This window comes from Hylobates moloch, unplaced genomic scaffold (genome assembly GCF_009828535.3).
Source record: "Hylobates moloch isolate HMO894 unplaced genomic scaffold, HMol_V3 SCAFFOLD_11, whole genome shotgun sequence".
NCBI lineage: Eukaryota > Metazoa > Chordata > Mammalia > Primates > Hylobatidae > Hylobates > Hylobates moloch.
In genome coordinates this window covers 102665758-102684546 of record NW_026652286.1, presented here as the reverse complement: position 1 = coordinate 102684546, position 18789 = coordinate 102665758, and the positions used below count along the sequence as shown (strand labels likewise).

At 42.9% G+C, this 18789-nt stretch overlaps 1 protein-coding gene across 2 annotated transcripts in view; it reads left to right on the top strand.

The window, feature by feature from the left end:
* The first annotated feature begins 1663 nt into the window (after positions 1–1663).
* The window catches only part of PRDM10 (PR/SET domain 10), a 66171-nt gene continuing 49045 nt past the window's right edge, over positions 1664–18789 (top strand). Inside the window, exons 1-4 of one of the 2 annotated variants that reach the window (XM_032167889.1) lie at positions 1664–1850; positions 5489–5653; positions 7838–7897; positions 18074–18299. In XM_032167889.1, coding sequence (XP_032023780.1) covers positions 1782–1850; positions 5489–5653; positions 7838–7897; positions 18074–18299 — 520 coding nt within the window. In that variant the 5' untranslated portion in view covers positions 1664–1781. The remainder of the gene's footprint in view (positions 1851–5488; positions 5654–7837; positions 7898–18073; positions 18300–18789) is intronic. The other variant, XM_032167891.2, reaches the window with a different exon arrangement.

Here is an 18789-nt window from a genome sequence, read left to right as displayed (position 1 = left end):
TTAAATAGTACTGCTATATAAGGAAGGTATGCTTTTTAAAAAATCAACTTTATTAGGGTATAATTTAAATGTAATAAAATTCACATATCTTAATAGGTTGATGGCTTTTGACACACATATTCCTTATGTAACCACCACCCCAATTCAGATACAAGATACGGGATATTCCCATTTCTTCATGAAGTTCCCTTGTGTTCCTTTCTTACATTCACCTGTTGGTGGACGTGGCATTCTTTCAAGTCCCCCCCAGTGGGGATTGGAAGAGTAGGGTGCATGCAGGGTGAATAAGTGTGGTGGGGGGCGCTGCAGGGTGGGGATGAGAATGATAATGTTGAGGTGAAGCAGGAACAGGCACCTGGATGGCTCAGAAGATGGACATGGCATTCCCTCTTTTCCAGAGTTGGGCACAGACTTTCAAAGTTTGCGTACCTTCTCTTTCTTTCTTCTTTGGTCTTTATTCTGGCATTGTGGCTGCTGCCCTGTTCACACAGCAAATGTCAAGTGGACTTTTAAAATACCAACATTTTATCATCATCAAAAGGGAAGACTGACTACCTTAAAAAGCCTATTTTGGGAAGGAATAAGACTTTGAGATGCAGATATTGTGCATGATGAAGTTTAGTAAGGCTTTTTATTTGGCCACTAATCACTCCAACACTGACCATGTGAGAAAGAAAGTTTGTATTTGCATTCACCAAATTTTTTACGCAGAAAATGTAGCTCCCTCCGCGTGCCACTTTCCCCTCATCTTGAGACTTATTATTCTGCTGTTCATTTTGAGTAAAGGTGGTATGGGAAGTTAGTGTCTACAAGGAAAGAGCCTGCATTTGGCATCTGAGAAACTCATTCTCCTCACAAGAACTAAGATTATCTTCAGTATTTTTAATGAGAATCGCGTTATACCAACATGCACACATTTATGTATACACATATATGCAAAATATATAATTTTATAAGATACACACACACACACATACCCAATTAGTGTTTAGAACATAGAAAGCATGCAATACATTATCTTATTTTTTTTTAATTTCTTTTTCTTAAATAGAGATGGGGTCTCACCATGTTGACCAGGCTGGTCTCAAACTCCTGGCCTCAAGTGATCCTCCCATCTTGGCCTCCCAAAGAGCTGGGATTGGCCGGGTGTGGTGGCTCATGCCTGTAATCCCAGCGCTTTGGGGGACCAAGGCAGGTGGATCACTTGAGCTCAGGAGTTTGAGGCCAGCCTGGCCAACATGGTGAAAACACATCTCTACTAAAAATACAAAAAATTAGCTGGGCATGGTTGCTCGTACCTGTAGTCCCAGCTACTCAGGAGGATGAGGCAGGGGAATCGCTTAAACCTAGGAGGTGGAGGTTGCAGTGAGCCTAGATCGTGCCACTGCACTCCAGCCTGGGCAACAGAGTGAGACTCCATCTCAAAAACAAAAACAACTCCCCCCACCCCCCCAAAAAAAACCCTAAAGAGCTGCGATTACAGGTGTGAGTCACTGTACCTGGCCTATACTATTATTACAAATAATGTCTTCATTTTTACGTTTTTTTGCCCAGGTGTGTTGCTTTTTGACAAGCTTTCTTTTATTATTTGTGGTTGAAATTGTAATCTATTAAAATGTATTTATCTACTGAAAGTCTTGGTTCCTTTTCTGTGTTTTCTCAGGCACGCTGCAGACGGACCTTTCTGTCCTTCATGAACACACGTATGGTAGACAGATGACTGTCCTGTACCCTGTGCTGCTCTAGGTGTGCTAGACGTGGAGCTGTCCAGTTGGGAGAAGATGGATTCCAAAGATGAAAGCTCGCATGTGTGGCCGACATCTGCAGAGCATGAACCGAATGCTGCACAGGTGAAGACTGGTCTTTTCCAGCTTGTTACTGAGAGGTTTTCAGCTGCACACAGTTTGCTGACAGCAAAGAAATACAGCTGCTATCTAGTAGTGACTTGTTTTTAGGAGCCGACATGCAGAACTCGTACACAAAGAATAGGGACTGTTTTGGCACCTTGAATGCTCCATCGATGTGGCTCACTATGAGTTAGGAGAGCTAGACCACCACCTATAGGCTTCTCCGCCTTGTCTGCAATTTACTGTCATAATCTGTTTTACTACCCTGCTTTTTTTATGCTGTTGGTGCTGATAACCTTAAACTATAGTTTTTCTTTTATGTTATCCATAGGAGTTTGATCCTTTGTGTGTAATGAGTGCAGGTATGTCTATAAAGTGAGTGGCCTTTTCTTTTCTTTTTAAATTCAGAATGTAAACCTCTAAGTGAAAGTTGTTCCATTATGAGTCAGCCACTGTAGAGGTTAGTCACTTGATCAAATGCTGCTGTCATCAATGATCTTTGCCTTTCAGATTGCTGCTAGAACCAACCACATGTTATTTTGACTGTTCTTAGCGAAGGCAAATCTCTGCATTTTTGATATGGAGTTGAATTTTGGGATGATTATCAGTCATATGGAGCCATGTTTTGTATGTGACCAAAGTGTAAAACTTAATTTTTAAACTTTTTTTTTTTTTTTTTTTTTTTTTTTTTGTCACACTTTTTCCCCCCGGCCCGGGGGGGGGGGGGGTATCCCCGCTCCCTGCAAGCTCCTCCTCCCGGGTTCACGCCATTCTCCTGCCTCAGCCTCTCCGAGTAGCTGGGACTACAGGCGCCCGCCACCACGCCCGGCTAATTTTTTATATTTTTTAGTAGAGACGGGGTTTCACCGTGGTCTCGATCTCCTGACCTCGTGATTCGCCCGCCTCGGCCTCCCAAAGTGCTGGGATTACAAGCGTGAGCCACCGCGCCCGGCCTAATTTTTAAACATTGTAGTAAACATACACATGTAATGTTTCATTAAACTAACATAACCATAGTACTAGTATCAAAATCAAGAAGTTACACTGAAATATTTAAGTATGCAGATTCTATTTAATTTAAGCAATATAATAAATATACAATAAATAAAATTGGTCATCTGGTATGATTAAAAAGTCTCAGTATGGGCCAGATATGGTGGTTCATGCCTTTCCCAGCAGTTTGGGAGGCCAAGGCAGGAGGATCGATCCAGTCCAGGAGTTTAAGACCAGCCTGGGCAACAAAGTGAGGCCCTGACTCTACCAAAAAAAAAAAAAAAAAAATTAGCTGGACGTGGTGGTGCATGCCTGTCTGTAGTGGTGCAGTCATGTCTCCAGGAGGTAGAGGCTGCAGTGAACCATGACTGCACCAATACACTCTAGCCTGGGTGACAGAATGAGACCCTGTCTTTAAAAATAAAAATAAATAAAGTCTTAGTCTCATTGCTTAAAAAAGTTCCACCGGCCGGGCGCGGTGGCTCACGCTTGTAATCCCAGCACTTTGGGAGGCCGAGGCGGGCGGATCACGAGGTCAGGAGATCGAGACCACGGTGAAACCCCATCTCTACTAAAAAATACAAAAAAATTTAGCCGGGCGTAGTGGCGGGCGCCTGTAGTCCCAGCTACTCGGAGAGGCTGAGGCAGGAGAATGGCGTGAACCCGGGAGGCGGAGCTTGCAGTGAGCCGAGATTGCGCCACTGCACTCCAGCCTGGGCGACAGAGCAAGACTCCGTCTCAAAAAAAAAAAAAAAAAAAAAAAAAAAAAAAAAAAAAGTTCCACCGATGTTTTCAGCAGAGTATATGAGAATTCCGTTTTGTCTCTCCTGGAAATCATTTTGAGGTCACTTCCATGCAGCTATGTATTTTGGTATATTTTATTTATAAACAAAATTGTAGTTCATTAAAAAGCAAAACAAAAGAAAATCTGGTTGTGACACTGCATGACCAGGGCCCTGTCTGTGGGTAACCAGATAGTAGATAGCCAAGGTCAGGGTCCCTGTGCCACTCCTTCCTCCCAACTGTTTGTTCCGTCAGCTGGGAATTCTGATTTAATGAGTGATGAAGACCAAGCAGAAAAGCTTGGATAGCTTGTCTGGAGGAAACATGTTTTCCCTTCTTAAGCACTGAAACTAGTTCAAGGCTTTGATGTTAATGAACAAATCTAAAGTCACAAAATTGTCTTATAGCAATTAAGGCTGCTCAAATATGAGCCTAATTTTTCCAATAGACAAACTTTATCTTCCCAGACAAATCAAATTTATGTAGAAGCCAGACTAATCATTTAGTGTAGAGGTGGAAGTTTGTTGTATTTCTGTGGTGTTTGATTACATTTTGTCTCTTAGGTTTCCTTCTGGGGATTAAATTAGTTTATATTATCTTTGGGATCTACTATCCTTCACTAGAGAAAACTGACATAAAAAAGTTAGGTCCAAAGCCAAGGCAGCATAAGAGCAAGGCTTCCACCCTAAGAGTGCCTGACTTCGACAGCAACACATACATTATTTCTCTCCCAAATGTGTGCTTGGGCCATCTGCTTCCAGACCTTCAATATCAGGCATCAGGCCATGTGCCAAGCTCAGGCCTTCAAGAATTCAGTCCTCTAAAGCTGACCACTCGGAAAATGTTTTACAAAACTCGATTTCTGCTTTAGTTCTTTAGGCCTTGGGAGAAAATTATTTACCCTGGTGACAGCTGAAATAGTTGTCCAGAACCCCTTAAAAGTACTTCGTTAGAATTTTCTGTGTCTTCACCTACCTGGCAAGGAAGAGTTCTATTACATTCATTGATTCAGCAAGCATTTACTGATATGCCTCCAGTATGTCCTTTGTGTATGAAACAACTTGCAGGAAAGAAAGTGACTTTATTTTATTTTATTTATTTTATTTTATTTTATATTTTATTTTTGAGATGGAGTTTCACTCTTCTTGCCCAGGCTGGAGTGCAATGGCGCGATCTCGGCTCACTGCAACCTCTGCCTCCCAGGTTCAAGCAATTCTCCTTTCTCAGCCTCCTGAGTAGCTGGGATTACAGGCGCCCCCCACCACGCCTGGCTAATTTTTGTATTTTTTTAGTAGAGACGAGGTTTCACCATGTTGGCCAGGCTGGTCCTGAACTCCTGACCTCAGGTAATCCACCCGCCTTGGCTTCCCAAAGTGCTGGGATTACAGGTGCAAGCCACCACGCCTGGCCAAAAGTGACCTTATTTTAATGTGTCTGCTGAAAGACACTATTAGTTATAAAATAGAATTCTTATGATGTGTTGACAGCAATTGGCTTTTGAGTCTTGACGTATTTTTTCACACCACAGAGTAATTTGTATGTTTTATTCTGGTAGTGTTGTCAAGCAGGAATCTTCAGTGTCGTTTCCAGGATCAATTAACCACGCCCTTATTACTCCCCAAAAGAGTTATCTGCATTGGACATTTGAGGCAAAGGGGAATTTAAGTCGGTTGCCTAACATTTAGCAGTAAAACAATGACAAGGTCCTTGGATCCTCCCCTAGTCACCACCTCGGTGTAGACGAAGGTGTATCCATCCCTATTCTCCTGTCTTTGGGGATATTTGAGAAGCCCAGGTGTGCTTGTTGATCACTTACCTTCCTGAGACTGATTTTGTTCTTTGTCCTTGTCTCCTTTTTATGCCAGGTGCACTTTGTTCCAGACACTGGAACAGTGGCTCAGATCGTCTATACCGATGACCAGGTTCGCCCACCCCAGCAGGTGGTGTACACGGCAGATGGTGCCTCCTACACATCAGTGGATGGTCCAGAGCACACGCTGGTGTACATCCACCCGGTGGAAGCCGCACAGGCATGTGAAGGATTATCTGTTTATAATTTGTTAATTAACTAATTAACCAATTACTTGTGTTTACTTTCTGTCAGTCATAGTGCTAGGTACTGGTGATGCAGAACGTATTCAGATAAGATTTGTGCTCTCAGCCAGGCGCGGTGGCTCACGCCTGTAATCCCAGCACTTTGGGAGGCCGAGGCAGGTGGATCACGAGGTCAGGAGTTCAAGACCAGCCTGGCCAAGATGGTGAAACTCTGTCTCTACTAAAAATATAAAAAAGTAGCCGGGCGTGGTGGTGGGCACTTGTAATCCCAGCTACTCAGGAGGCTGAGGCAGAGAATTGCTTGAACCTGGGAGGCAGAGGTTGCAGTGAGCCGAGATCGTGCCACTGCACTCCAGCCTGGGTGACAGAGCAAAACTCTGTCTCAAAAAACAAAAAGATCTGTGCTCTCAAGGAGCTTGTAACCAACTTGGCAGAGGAAGATGTGATTTATTTCTCGACACTAAATGCAATAAGGAGTTAGAGTATGGGGTCGTATATAGCTCTTCTCTCCAGTTGACTAGGTTATGAATTTGTTATTATTCCTAAATATCAAGAACCAGGCCAAAAATGGCTCTGTGAAAACATACAGATTATGTCAGCTCAATGTGTAAGAAAGTGTCCTGCTAAGCTTATTAGCTACCACTTCTTAATAACTTACTGATTTGCAAGGCTGTACTAGAAGCAAAGATGTTTACTGGTAAAATCTGTACCATTATAGCTGCTTTTATTTTATTTTTTTGCCAGTGACTTGCAGTATAGCTTCCAAATGAGTGACACCAATATCCCCCAACATATAAATGTGAATTTACATTGTTAGCACTTTACAATGTATAAAGTACTTTGAAATGTATATCTTTAACATCTAAATTGCATACTGTTTTAGTAGCATCTTGGTAATAAAAATTTGCCCTCGTTTGATATTTAATAAAGAGGCTCAGATCACTCCCAAAAAGAAATGAGGCCTGCCTAATCAGTGCCTTTCAAATCTACGTAAGTATGAAATCACTGAAGACTTAGTGGTACTTTTGGAATACCCCTGCCTATATTAAAATAAGATTAGTTTATGTAAGAATGTCCTGTGACCAACTTTTAGTTTATTACAATGTTACTAAATGTCTGAATTTGGATAATTTTTATTTTACTTACTTATTTTTTATTTTTTCTGAGACAGAGTCTTGCTCTGTCTCCTAGGCTGGAGTGCAGTGGCGCAATCTCAGCTCACTGCAACCTCTACCTCTTGGGTTCAAGTGATTTTCCTGTCTCAGCCTCCCGAGCAACTGGGATTACAGGCACCCACCACCACAACCAGCTAATTTTTGTATTTTTAGTAGAGATGGGGTTTTGCCATGTTGGCCAGGCTGGTCTCGAACTCCTGACCTCAGGTGATCCACCTGCCTTGTCTTCCCAAAGTGCTGGGATTACAGGTGTGAGTCACCACGCCCAGCCAGATTTTTAAAAACTTTAGAAGAAAGGACATTTTGACATTTTTCTGGATTAGAGATATTAACTGTGGTGCCCTGGCTACAATAGTTTCGAAGAATTTTCTCTAGTTAGCTTTGCTGCATTATGAGCCAACTTAGTTTATGATGATTAATTTTTTTTTAAATTATGACTTTACTGACTGTCCAGAAAAGAACTCATGGAACATTAAGTTCAATTTATTTTCCTTCTACTTCTCTTCTGATAATAAACATGCACTTACATTTGAAATAGCTGTAATCCTTGGGTATGTAATCCTCTTCTGGATGCCTGTCTATCTCCATCCATTTTCATTTAATCACAAGTCTACTCCTGTGAGCAGTGTTATGTGTGAACCTGTGAACCCTTGTTCATGTCATGTCTCTTTTGTTTTCATGAGATGCCTTTTTAATTAACTGTGACATTCAGTCCCAAGAGAGGCTTTGCTTAGCAGTAAAATTGTGAAGTATGTTAGCCATTGGGATGGTTAGCTTATACAATCTCTTTGGAGCCATGTGAATGAAAGGCTTTAGCTAAATTTAAGATTACTATCTTTATTTTCTGTATTAATGAAAGATTATTACTAGCTAAAATGGGAGTTAACTTCTCTAAAAATTAGTGCTTAGCCGTAGGATAATTTTTCTGTGTAGGCAGGCTATCCAAAGAGCTACTGATAATTTTTTGTTTGTTTGTTTGTTTAGACTCTGTTTACAGACCCCGGCCAGGTAGCTTATGTCCAACAGGATGCTACAGCTCAGCAGGTAACCAATTGCCTTTTTCTTGTTTGGGGATAACACTGTGAATGCCACTGTGCCTGGAATGCCCCCATCCCTTTGCACTGCACCATCTCTGGATGTTTGTTTCTTACATACTGAGAATGTTCTCCAGCTCCTTTAATGAAAACAAAGCAAAACGTAACATAATATTAACATATTTCAGTAAGTATATACTGGAATAATCTGGTAATAGAAAGTGATTTGTCAGATAAAGTTTTTAAAATGAGCATATAAACAGGGTATTTGTTCAAGTACCAAAGAATAATCATGAGGTTTAAAAGTGTCTCTTTTTTTTGGAAATTGATATAGCTTTTGTACTTGCTCTATTTTTAAATACTGAAAAAAAAATTCTTGCTTAAATTACATATAAATTTGGTTCCAATTTTCCTCGTGCCAGCTTCTAAAAAGTTGAGTTCTTCTTGGTTTTCTTTTAAAACATTTCTTTCCCATTACCTTCATTCCTGATATATCCTACTTGGCTTTGATGACTTCCTCCTTATTTTCTGCAAGAATGTGAAAGTGATAAAGAAGGTGTGGGAGCAGCTGGGCACAGAGGCTCATGCCTATAATCCCAGCACTTTGGGAGGCTGAGGTGGGAGAATCGTTTGAGACCAGACTGGGCAATATAGCGAGACCCCATCTCTGCAAAAAATTTAAAAATTAGCCAGGTGTGGTGGTGCACACCTGTGGTTCCAGCTACTTGGGAGGCTAAGGTGGAAGGATCCCTTAAACCCAGAAGTTCAAGGCTACAGTGAGCTTTGATTGCACTACTGCACTCCAGCCTGGGTGGCAGAGTAAGACCCTGTCTCAAGAAATAAATAAACAAAAACCAAACAGGTTTACTTCCATGTCAGTTAGTGTGACTGTAATTTGTTTGTATTACTGAGTGCCACGACTGATTAATAATTAAATTATTCTCATTAAGAAGCACTTTCTGGCCAGGCGTGGTGGCTCACACGTGTAATCCCAGCACTTTCGGAGGCTGAGGTTGACGGATCACTTGAGGTCAGGAGTTCAAGACCAGCCTGGCCAACATGGTGAAACCCCGTCTCTACTAAAAATACAAAAAACTTAGCCGGGCATGGTGGTGGGTGCCTGTAATCCCACTTACTTGGAAGGCTGAGGCACAAGAATCACCTCAACCTGGGAAGTGGAGGTTGCAGTGAGCCAAGATTGTGCCACTACACTCCAGCCTGGGTGACAGAGCAAGACTCCATCTCAAAAAAAAAAAAAAAAAATTTAAAAGAGAAGCACTTTCTGCTTTTTTATTTCTTGGTAGAAGATTTGTATGCTTCTATTTTAAAATTTAGAAAAATGAACACTAGTTGTATTAATATCATCTGAAATATAGAGAGGGTTGTTAGGAGCCTTTGTTGTATAAGTTGGGGTTAAATTCATTCATGATTGGCAGTGAACGGCAATGTAGTGGGGTCTTTGAACTTAAATGAGAATTGTTATTTATTTTAATAATTTTTTGTAATAACTAGGTATATTCTTGACCCAAACCAACCTCATTTCTGTAAATACTTACTGATTCCATCAAGCAAGCAATGGATTTTATATATATATATGGATATACTATTATATACTTCATTTATTATTTTACATGTAGATTATTTTCTTTTTTTTTTTTTTTTTGCTACTGTAAAGAACGCTGTCATGGATATCATATCAGATTATTTCCTTAGGATAAATACCCCAAAGAGAAAAGGTAGAGACAGAAGATATTTGTATTTTAAGTTAAGAACCAAGCTTTTTGTAAAAGTGGAAGAAGATACAAATATAAAAACCAAACCAATGAAATAAAAACCCAGAATTCTAAATTTGAATTGGAATATGAATATGGACTTGTAATATGTTTTCTCTTAAAAAACGTGTTTTCTGGCCAGGCGCCTGTAATCCCAACACTTTGGGAGGCTGAGGCAGGCAGATCACTTGAGGCCAGGAGTTCGAGACCAGCCTGGGCAACATGGCAAAACCCTGTCTCTACAAGAAATACAAAAATTACCTGCGTGTAGTGGCTCATGCCTGTAATCCCAGCTACTCTGGAGGCCGAGTCTGTAGAATTACTTGAACCTGGGAGGCGGAGTTTGCATTGAGCTGAGGTTGTGCTACTGTACTCCAGCCTGGGTGACAGAGCAAGACTCTGTCTCAAAAAAATAAAAAACAATCTGGGCGTAGTGGCTTATGCCCATAATCCCAGCACGTTGGGAAGCCGAGGCACGTGAATCACCTGAGGTTAGGAGTTCGAGACCACCCTGGCTAATATGGTGAAACCCCGTCTCTACTAAAAATACAAAAATTAGCTAGGCATTGTGGCTCATGCCTGTAGTCCCAGCTACTTGGGAGGCTGAGGCAGGAGAATCGCTTGAACCCAGGAGGTAGAGGTTGCAGTGAGCTGACATCACACCACTGTACTTCAGCCTGGGTGACAGAGAGAGACTGTCTCAAAAACAAAACAAAACAAAAAACAAAAAAAGCAAAAAAAAACACAAAAACGTGTTTTCTAGTTCTGGCCATTGAAGTAGTTTAGACATGATGATCAACCCAGCAGCAGTGAGTATCCCAAATGCTGCGATGTGGTCTCTTAAATACGATTCACCAGCAAAAGGAATTAGGGCTTTTTGGAGAAATGACAGATTCTAGCTCTGGGGCAGAGAATGTACCGATGAATTTGGAGCATCTTGTCTTCTTAGACTGCAGGGTTGCTATTAAAAACTTCTGGTTTCCTATGGCAAGAACTTGAAGGGGCCAAAATGGGTCAAATTGACCTCTAAAAAAGGATAACATCTACAATAGATTAAAGTACCTAAATATGCTTAAAGTCCACAAGTTCATAGTGATACTAAAAGAAATAACTTATTGGATTGGTCACTTTTTGAGGATGCTAGAATTTACCATATTATTCTAAAAACTGGCAAATGGAGAAAAAGAATGCTGTGTTTCTCCTTGAAGGTACTCAGGTAACGAATTACTTGATGAGGGAAATTTCTTTATAGAAGCATTGCTACTAATAAATAAAGAGGGGATGATTGACTTAGAATATCACCATTTTGCAGCCGCTAATGACATACGGACCTAGGCAATGATTATCAATGGTAGCCTGAAACCATCAGGAAAAAGCTGATGAGGAATGGTATAATGGATAGATCCGAGTGATACTATCACCAACAGAGAGACAGCCGTTCATGATATGCCTCCTGGTATTGTGTACCTCCTATTGCATTATATCACATATGAACTATTCTTCCCCAAAAATCAAACTGGAATCTGATTGAGTGTCTAGATTCAAGTACCAGATTGAGTGTCTAGATTCAAGCATGGTAGACAAAATGGAACAAATTAAAAGATACACATGAATGCAGTCAGCAAAACCCAGCCTGTGGGAGATTCCCTAGGACAAATGGTTTAGTTTCTTTTCCAAATAAATTGCAAGGGAAAAGAGGAGGAAGGGGAACTTACCTATTAAAGGAGACTTCAGAGGCATATCAGTCAGATGCAATATGTGGACCTTGTTTGGATCCTGATTTGAATAAGCCAACTGTAAAAAAAAATATGAGGCAATTGGGAAATCATAACACTAAGTTGATATTTTATAGTGTCAAGAAATGACGGCCGGGGCCGGGTGCGGTGGCTCACGCCTGTAATCCCAACATTTTGGGAGGCCGAGGCGGGAGGATCACAAGGTCAGGAGATCGAGACCATCCTGGCCAACATGGTGAAACCGTCTCTCTACTAAAAATATAAAAATTAGCTGGTCGTGGTGGCGCATGCCTGTAATCCCAGCCACTCGGGAGGCTGAGGCAGGAGAATCGCTTGAACCAGGGAGTTGGAGGTTGCAGTGAGCCGAGATCACACCACTGTACACCATCCTGGCAACAGAGCAAGACTCTGTCTAAAAACAAAACAAAACAAAAAAAACACGGAAATGACGGCCGGGTGCAGTGGATCATGCCTGTAATCCTAGCACTTTGGGAAGCCAAGGTGGGTGGTTCACCTGAGGTCAGGAGTTTGAGACCAGCCTGGCCAACATAGTGAAACTCCATCGCAACAAAAAATACAAAAATTAGTTGGGTGTGATGGTGGGCACCTGTAATCCTAGCTACTCAGGAGGATGAGGCAGGAGAATCGCTTGAACCTGGGAGGCGGAGGTTGCAGTGAGCTGAGATCGTGCCATTGCACTCCAGCCTGGGCGATAAGAGTGAGCCTCCATCTCAAAAAAAAAAAAAAAAGACTGATTTAAATTTTTTAGGTATGATAAGATATGCAATCTAAAAGTCATTTCATTGTACTCAACTATTTACAGATGAAAACGTATAATGTCTTGGTTTTGCTTCTCCCAATGAGGGAGGAAGAAGGTAGGAGATTAGTTGAAATAAGATTGGCCATGAATTGGCCATGCATGGTGAATCACATCTATAATCCCAGCACTTTGGGATCGCCGAGACAGGAGGACCACTTGAGCCCAGGAGTTAAAGACCAGCCTAGGCAACATAGTAAAGACCCCTGTCTCTACAAAAACTAAAAAAATTAGCCAGGCATGGTGGCACGTAATGTCAGCTACTCGGGAGGCTGAGGTGGGAAGATCACTTGAGCCTGGGAGGTTGAGGCTGCAGTGAGCTGTGATTAAGCCACTCTGCACTCTAGACAGACATTTTGTCTCTTAAAAAAAAGATGTTGATTGGCCATGAATTGATAATTGCTGAGCTGAGTTATGGATACATGAGGTTTATTATACTATTCTATTTGATATTTGTGTGAAATTATTTTGATAATTGATTTTCTAAATTGCTTTTCAGACACTGAAAATATTTGTATTCCCACCAACAATATAGCATACAAGGGTGCCCCATTTCCACACACTCTTGCCACACTGAGTATTTGCATTCTTTTCAAATTTTGCCAATCCGATAGGCAAATTTTTGTTGTTTTAATATTAAGGGATAGTTTTAATTAAAGGCTTCGTTGCCATTTGCACTTCAAAGGGCCCTTCATCTTTTCCAATCTCCAGAAACAATCTGCTTGTTTCATGTTTTGCTCAAAAGGAAAGTTGTACTCAGCTCCACAAACCCTGACATCACAAGACAGTGTAACTATTGGCTTAGCATCTTTCTTCGTTGTAGTTTCCTTTCAACCAGCACAGTTTTTATTTCTGGTTATAACACCTCAGCAGTTGTCAGTTTATCTGGTGACCTGGATAAATTCTGGATAGAAAGTTAGATTGAGGGTTTAACACAGATGATGGTATTTTTTTGGTTTTTGGTTTTTTTTCTTAACCAAAAGGTTCCTATTATATTTTCAGTTGTTTTTAGTGGGGGCAGAATGTGCTTGAAGCCTTTTTCGTGTATGCATTCCCTCGTCCTTAAGAAAGGCATCAGTGGTCTCCAGGCATAGTCTCCCTTTGTTTTTGAAAATGAACATGTGTGACTCCCCACACACTGAGAGGAAAATATGCTGCCCTGATAATTGGTCTCAGTAGGAATCAAGAAGCATTCTGTTGTGTGTGCTGCTGTCCAGCGTCGTCGTTTCATGTTTCACTTCTCAGATAAATTGTATCCTGAAATACATTATGTCCTTTCAGAAATAATTACAGAGAGTGGTATTAAGTGGGAAGGAGAAAGAATACCATAAGTTTATAGATTCTTTTTGCTTTTACTGTATTTTATGGTACATGACAAAATGCACAGGATTAAAATGGTTTTGCTTCGTACTCTTTTCCTCTAAGTGAAACAGACACACACTGCTTGCCAACCTACTGCCTGGCTATGACCTCAGGAACATGTGTGGTTACCTTGTTGCCCAGGTATTCAAAGCGTGGGTGACGTTTACCGCTTCTGCTGCCCTCCTTGAATAGACCGAATTCCATAGGGCCCTTGTGATGTAGTGGAAAAGGCAGTGCAGAGTCAGAATTTAGACTTCATCTCTGCCACTTAGGAGCGTTGTAACATCACCTGGCCTCAAAAGAATTCAAATACGTGCCTAGCACTCAGTAAACACCAGCTGAATTTGAATTTGTGGCTCATTAAATTTGTAATGCATGCCTGTTGTGTGTTAAGGTTTGTGTTGTCTAGAAGTGTACAGTTCTTATCTAGAAATGATGGTCACCAGCTCTTTCCATTCCTTTACTTCTTTTTTTGTTTTGTTTTGTTTTGTTTTTAAGACGGAGTCTCGCTCTGTCACCCAGCCTCTGGAGTGCAGTGGTATGATCTTGGCTCACTGCGACCTCCGCCTCCCTGGTTCAAGCGATTCTCCTGCCTCAGCCTCCCGAGTAGCTGGGATTACAGACGCTTGCCACCACGCCCAGCTAATATTTTGGATTTTTGGTACAGACGGGGTTTCACCATGTTGGCCAGCCTGGTCTTGAACTCCTGACCTCAAGTGATCCACCCACCTCGGCCTCCCAAAGTGCTGGGATTACAGGTGTGAGCCACCGCGCTCGGCCTTTCTGTTCCTTTTCAACAGTAGTTTGCGTGTTTCTGGTAAATATCCAAACTCCGCTTTTAGCGTCAGCCCTTAAAGGTGATGCCGGAGTGTTTAAGCATTTCCTTTTGCCACAGTCTGTTAGGAGAGAGGTCCAGCATGGGGAAGTGAAGGCTGGTTTTATCTTGATGTCAGCTTTCCCAGCAGTGGCAAGAAGCCAGTCACGTTGCCAAACCAGTGTCTTTCTCACAGCATCTGTTGGGAAAAAAAATACATCGCGGTTTTACTAGAATAACTGAATTGCTGAATTCATTCTTTCAGGTTGGCTCTGCAGAGCAAGTTTATGAGGAGTAGAGGTATACACATGCTTTGGTTTGTTCAATATGTGCTAACATTTATCACTAACCCTGGCGTAATGCTTAAGCGCTTAGGACAAGGGGCAGTATTGTAAGCTGTGCTCTGAGATGGGGACCAGGAATACAGTCACTTCCTCGCAGGTTCTGGTGAGGAGGTCGAGGGGGAGGTGGCCACAGCAGCTGCACTGCTAGAAGTTCCCTGTGGAGTCCTCACCCTCACAGGGCATTTTATACTGTTTTTATTGAAGCTGAGGCAAAAGCGTCTTCCAGAATTTTGGCCTCCCACGTAAAACTTTCTAAAAGACCCTGAGTTGCAGAAGTGGAATGTCAGGCAAAAGTTAAATGAGCATGTGTTAAGTGTGTGGATGCAGTTTGAGATAACCGGTTTGATCTGCTTTCTGGAGACCGAGTGTTTCAAATGTTGGGCAATGCTCTTACACTGCCGTTGCAGGTCAGGCCCTCAATAAACACACTCAGTACCGTTTCTTTAGGGTTCTTTTTTTATTATTATTTGAGACAGGGCCTTGCTCTGTCACCCAGGCTGGAGTGCAGTGGCACCATCACAGCTCACTGCAGCCTCAACCTCATGGGCTCAAATGATTCTCCCATGTCAGTCTCCTGAGTAGCTGGGACCACAGGCACGTGCCACCACTGCCCAGCTTAATTTTGTATTTTTTGTAGAGACAGCGTTTCACTGTGTTGCCCAGGCTGGTCTTGAAATCCTGGGCTCAAGCAATCCTCCTGCCTCAGCCTTGCAGAGTGCTGGGATTACAGGCATGAGCCATCACGCCTGGCCTCTTTTTTCGGTAGGGGGGTGGGGTGTGGGTGGAGTTTCGCTCTTGTCGCCCAGGCTGGAGTGCAATGGCGTGATCTCGGCTCACTGCAACCTCCGCCTCCTGGGTTCAAGCGATTCTTCTGCCTCAGCCTCCCGAGTAGCTGGGATTACAGGCACCCGCTACCATGCCCAGCAACTTTTTTTTGCATTTTTAGTAGACAGGGTTTGACCATGTAGGCCAGGCTAGTCTCAAACTCCTGACCTCAGGTGATCTGCCCACCTTGGCCTCCCAAAGTGCTGGGATTACAGGCATGAGCCACCACACCCAGCCACACCCGGCCTCTTTTTAGAGTTTGATAAGTTCTTCGATAAAGATGCACAGCAGAAAAAGGATGTTTCTGTGAGTACTGCAAAGACTTCCTCTATAAGCCTGAAGGGATTGGTGTTATTTCCCAAAAGGCCAAATATATTTCAACAAATTAATCTTCATTGAACACCTACTTTATGCTCAGCGATCTTTTAAATTTGAGAAGGAAGTATATGATCTCTTCATGGTCCTTAAAGAACTTAGGATAATAATGATTAATACTAAGCACTTACTAAATGCTATACACTCTGCTACTGGCCTTATATACATATTGTTTCACTTAATACAACAACCTGAGGCGTGTATTACTGTGTCCATTTTACAGACAAAGAAACTGAGGTTCAGAGAAGTGTAGTAACTTGCTAAGTGGCGGGGCAAGGATTTTACTCTAAATGCCTGACTCCAAAGCCCATAGTCTATTTCCCTGAGGTGCAGCTGGAGAGGCAAGATGGACTCATGTGAAAACGCATACTCATCACCAAAATAGATGGTGTTTGGCAATGGCTGCAAAGCTGTAGGGATAGTTAATGTGTGAGATGTCTGGATCTAGAGTCTAAGGATCTTGGCAGACGGGAAGAACAGATAAAAGTAGCGAAATGAAATTTACTGGAGATAAATGCAAAATCCCCCATTTAAGTAAAAATCAGCTCTTGAAGTCCTGATGCGGGGAAGAATGCTTTAATAGCACTCTATGAGGGGAAAAGAGGACTTAGAGATTTTAGTTATCTGCAAGTTCAAGATGGGCCTGGAGTAGAACAATGCGGCCAGTGTAAACACTAATGCACCCTGATGTTGTATTAATAAAAATATGGAATCCACTGCGAAATAAACGAAGACAACAAGATGATCAGGGAGCTGGGAGTTTGGTCATGTGAGAAATGACTGAATGAATTAGGATTTTTGGGGCTTGAAATATTTGATTCTTGTGGCGGAAGGGTTACACTTATTCTGCCTACCTCCAGAGGAAAGTCCTGGGCCCTAACAAAAGCGTGGAAGATCTGGGCTCCACAGAAATTGTCATAGAACTATTCCAGAATGATTCAGGCTGCCTGGTGAGGTCGTGAAATGTGGAAGCAGATGCTGAGTGCTGTTGTGGAGTGGGATTCTATGGCTCCAAGGGCTGCAGGAGTTCAGAGCAGAGGAGACTCAGGGAGGGCTGGAGGCATCAAAGGAGGTTCATTGGGAAACCGGAATGTGGTAGGATTTAGAAGGTTGCTGAGGAAAGAGTATTTTAGGTGAGGAAAACAACATATGAGAAGATAAAGGGAGTGGCATTTTTAAAAACTTGCTTTATTTATTGACTAGGACATGGCTTGAGTATGACCTTGTGCTAATTGGCCAGGAGGAGCAAGATTGAGTAAAGGGATTCTAGGCCAGTGTACAATCCCGTAACACGTAGATTGGAGGCAGGAGAACTTTCTAAGGTACCATTTTTATTTTCTGCCAGGATATTTGATAAGATAGCATTAACCTAATACATGACCCAAACTGTGTCTTATTTGCAGGAGATTGACTTCAGCATAATGAAACAAGCAGGCATCTCATCTCTTTCATTCTTAGTTAAAAACCTCAGCCTGCCTGAGCTGTTTAAAAGGAGAGCTGTGAGCTGTTAAACTTTGTTAACCATGTGTTGCACGACGTGTTTAGTTTTAAAAGACAAGTGGTTGAGGATAGGTCAACTCATTCACCCCCTCCAGTGTGGTATGGCCACTCTGGAAAGGCGAGAGGGACCCCCACCCCAGGTTTAGTTCGGATGTGGAAACTGATGATACCTCACGTGTGCACACATCGAAACGGTCTGTTGCTTACCTATTTGAAGTCTCTGGGAGACAGGGCAGGCCTCTCAAGCAGTGTGAAACGGCTGAATGAGCCAGGAAGAGACCAGGTTCTATTAAGTTTAAGGGGTGGGGTCAGGACGCAGGTGGTCAGGGCCTTGCCAGTTTTGAATCTCCCACTGCTGCCAAAGGAGGGAGCACCTGAGCCTTCTTAGCAGCCCGCCCAGGTGTGGGACAGAAGGGGCAGAGGGAAGGCAGAGGCTTAAAGGCTGTGAGCAGTCAGATCAAAAATGAAGCCAGCTCTTCCTCACAGCCTGTAGATGGAAGTCATTTTTCCAGGGCCTGGAAGGAGTTGGTATGAAGACTAGATTTCACCCAGCCCTTGGGCCCTGTTTGTGCCAGCGGGCACCAGCGAACCGAAAGCAGGTGTCCGTGTCTGCTTACTCTGTGCCTTCAACTTTTGCCCAGGCCTCATTGCCAGTTCATAACCAGGTGCTGCCTTCCATCGAGAGTGTGGATGGGTCCGACCCTTTGGCAACTCTGCAGACCCCTCTAGGCAGACTGGAGGCCAAAGAGGAAGAGGATGAGGATGAGGACGAGGACACTGAGGAAGATGAGGAAGAAGACGGCGAGGACACAGATCTGGATGACTGGGAGCCAGACCCGCCCCGGCCCTTCGACCCACATGACTTATGTAAGTGTGGGCACTGGACTCCCCCAGGGAAGCTGTGTCCGTCTTGTGCATGTGTGTGTGTGTGTGTGCATGTGTGTGTGAACATAGCTCCCCTGCATTAGGTCCTTCCGTGTGCAGCCAACTGTGCTACATTCTCTGCTTGCTTCATCCCACCTGGCCTTCACTGCAGCCCTTTGAGGGACACTCTCCTTCGTTTTCTGATTTTACTGACGAGTAAACAAGCTCAGAAGATTGGGAAGCTCGCTCGGGGTCACATAGGGACAAAGGGGCATCAGGCAGCCGAGCCCAGGTGTCTCACACCAGAGCTTCAGCTACCAAACCACCATGGCAGATTTGCCCGATCCTGCACCCTTCAGCCACTTCAGCTTTAACAAGTTTGCCTTGCTGCTTTGCCTCTTCCATGATAGCCTTTTAAGAATGCTGTTCTATCCCAGGCGTGAGTGCCCTGCGTCTGCTACCTCCTTTATACCATGAGGTGGGTAGCTTTCCC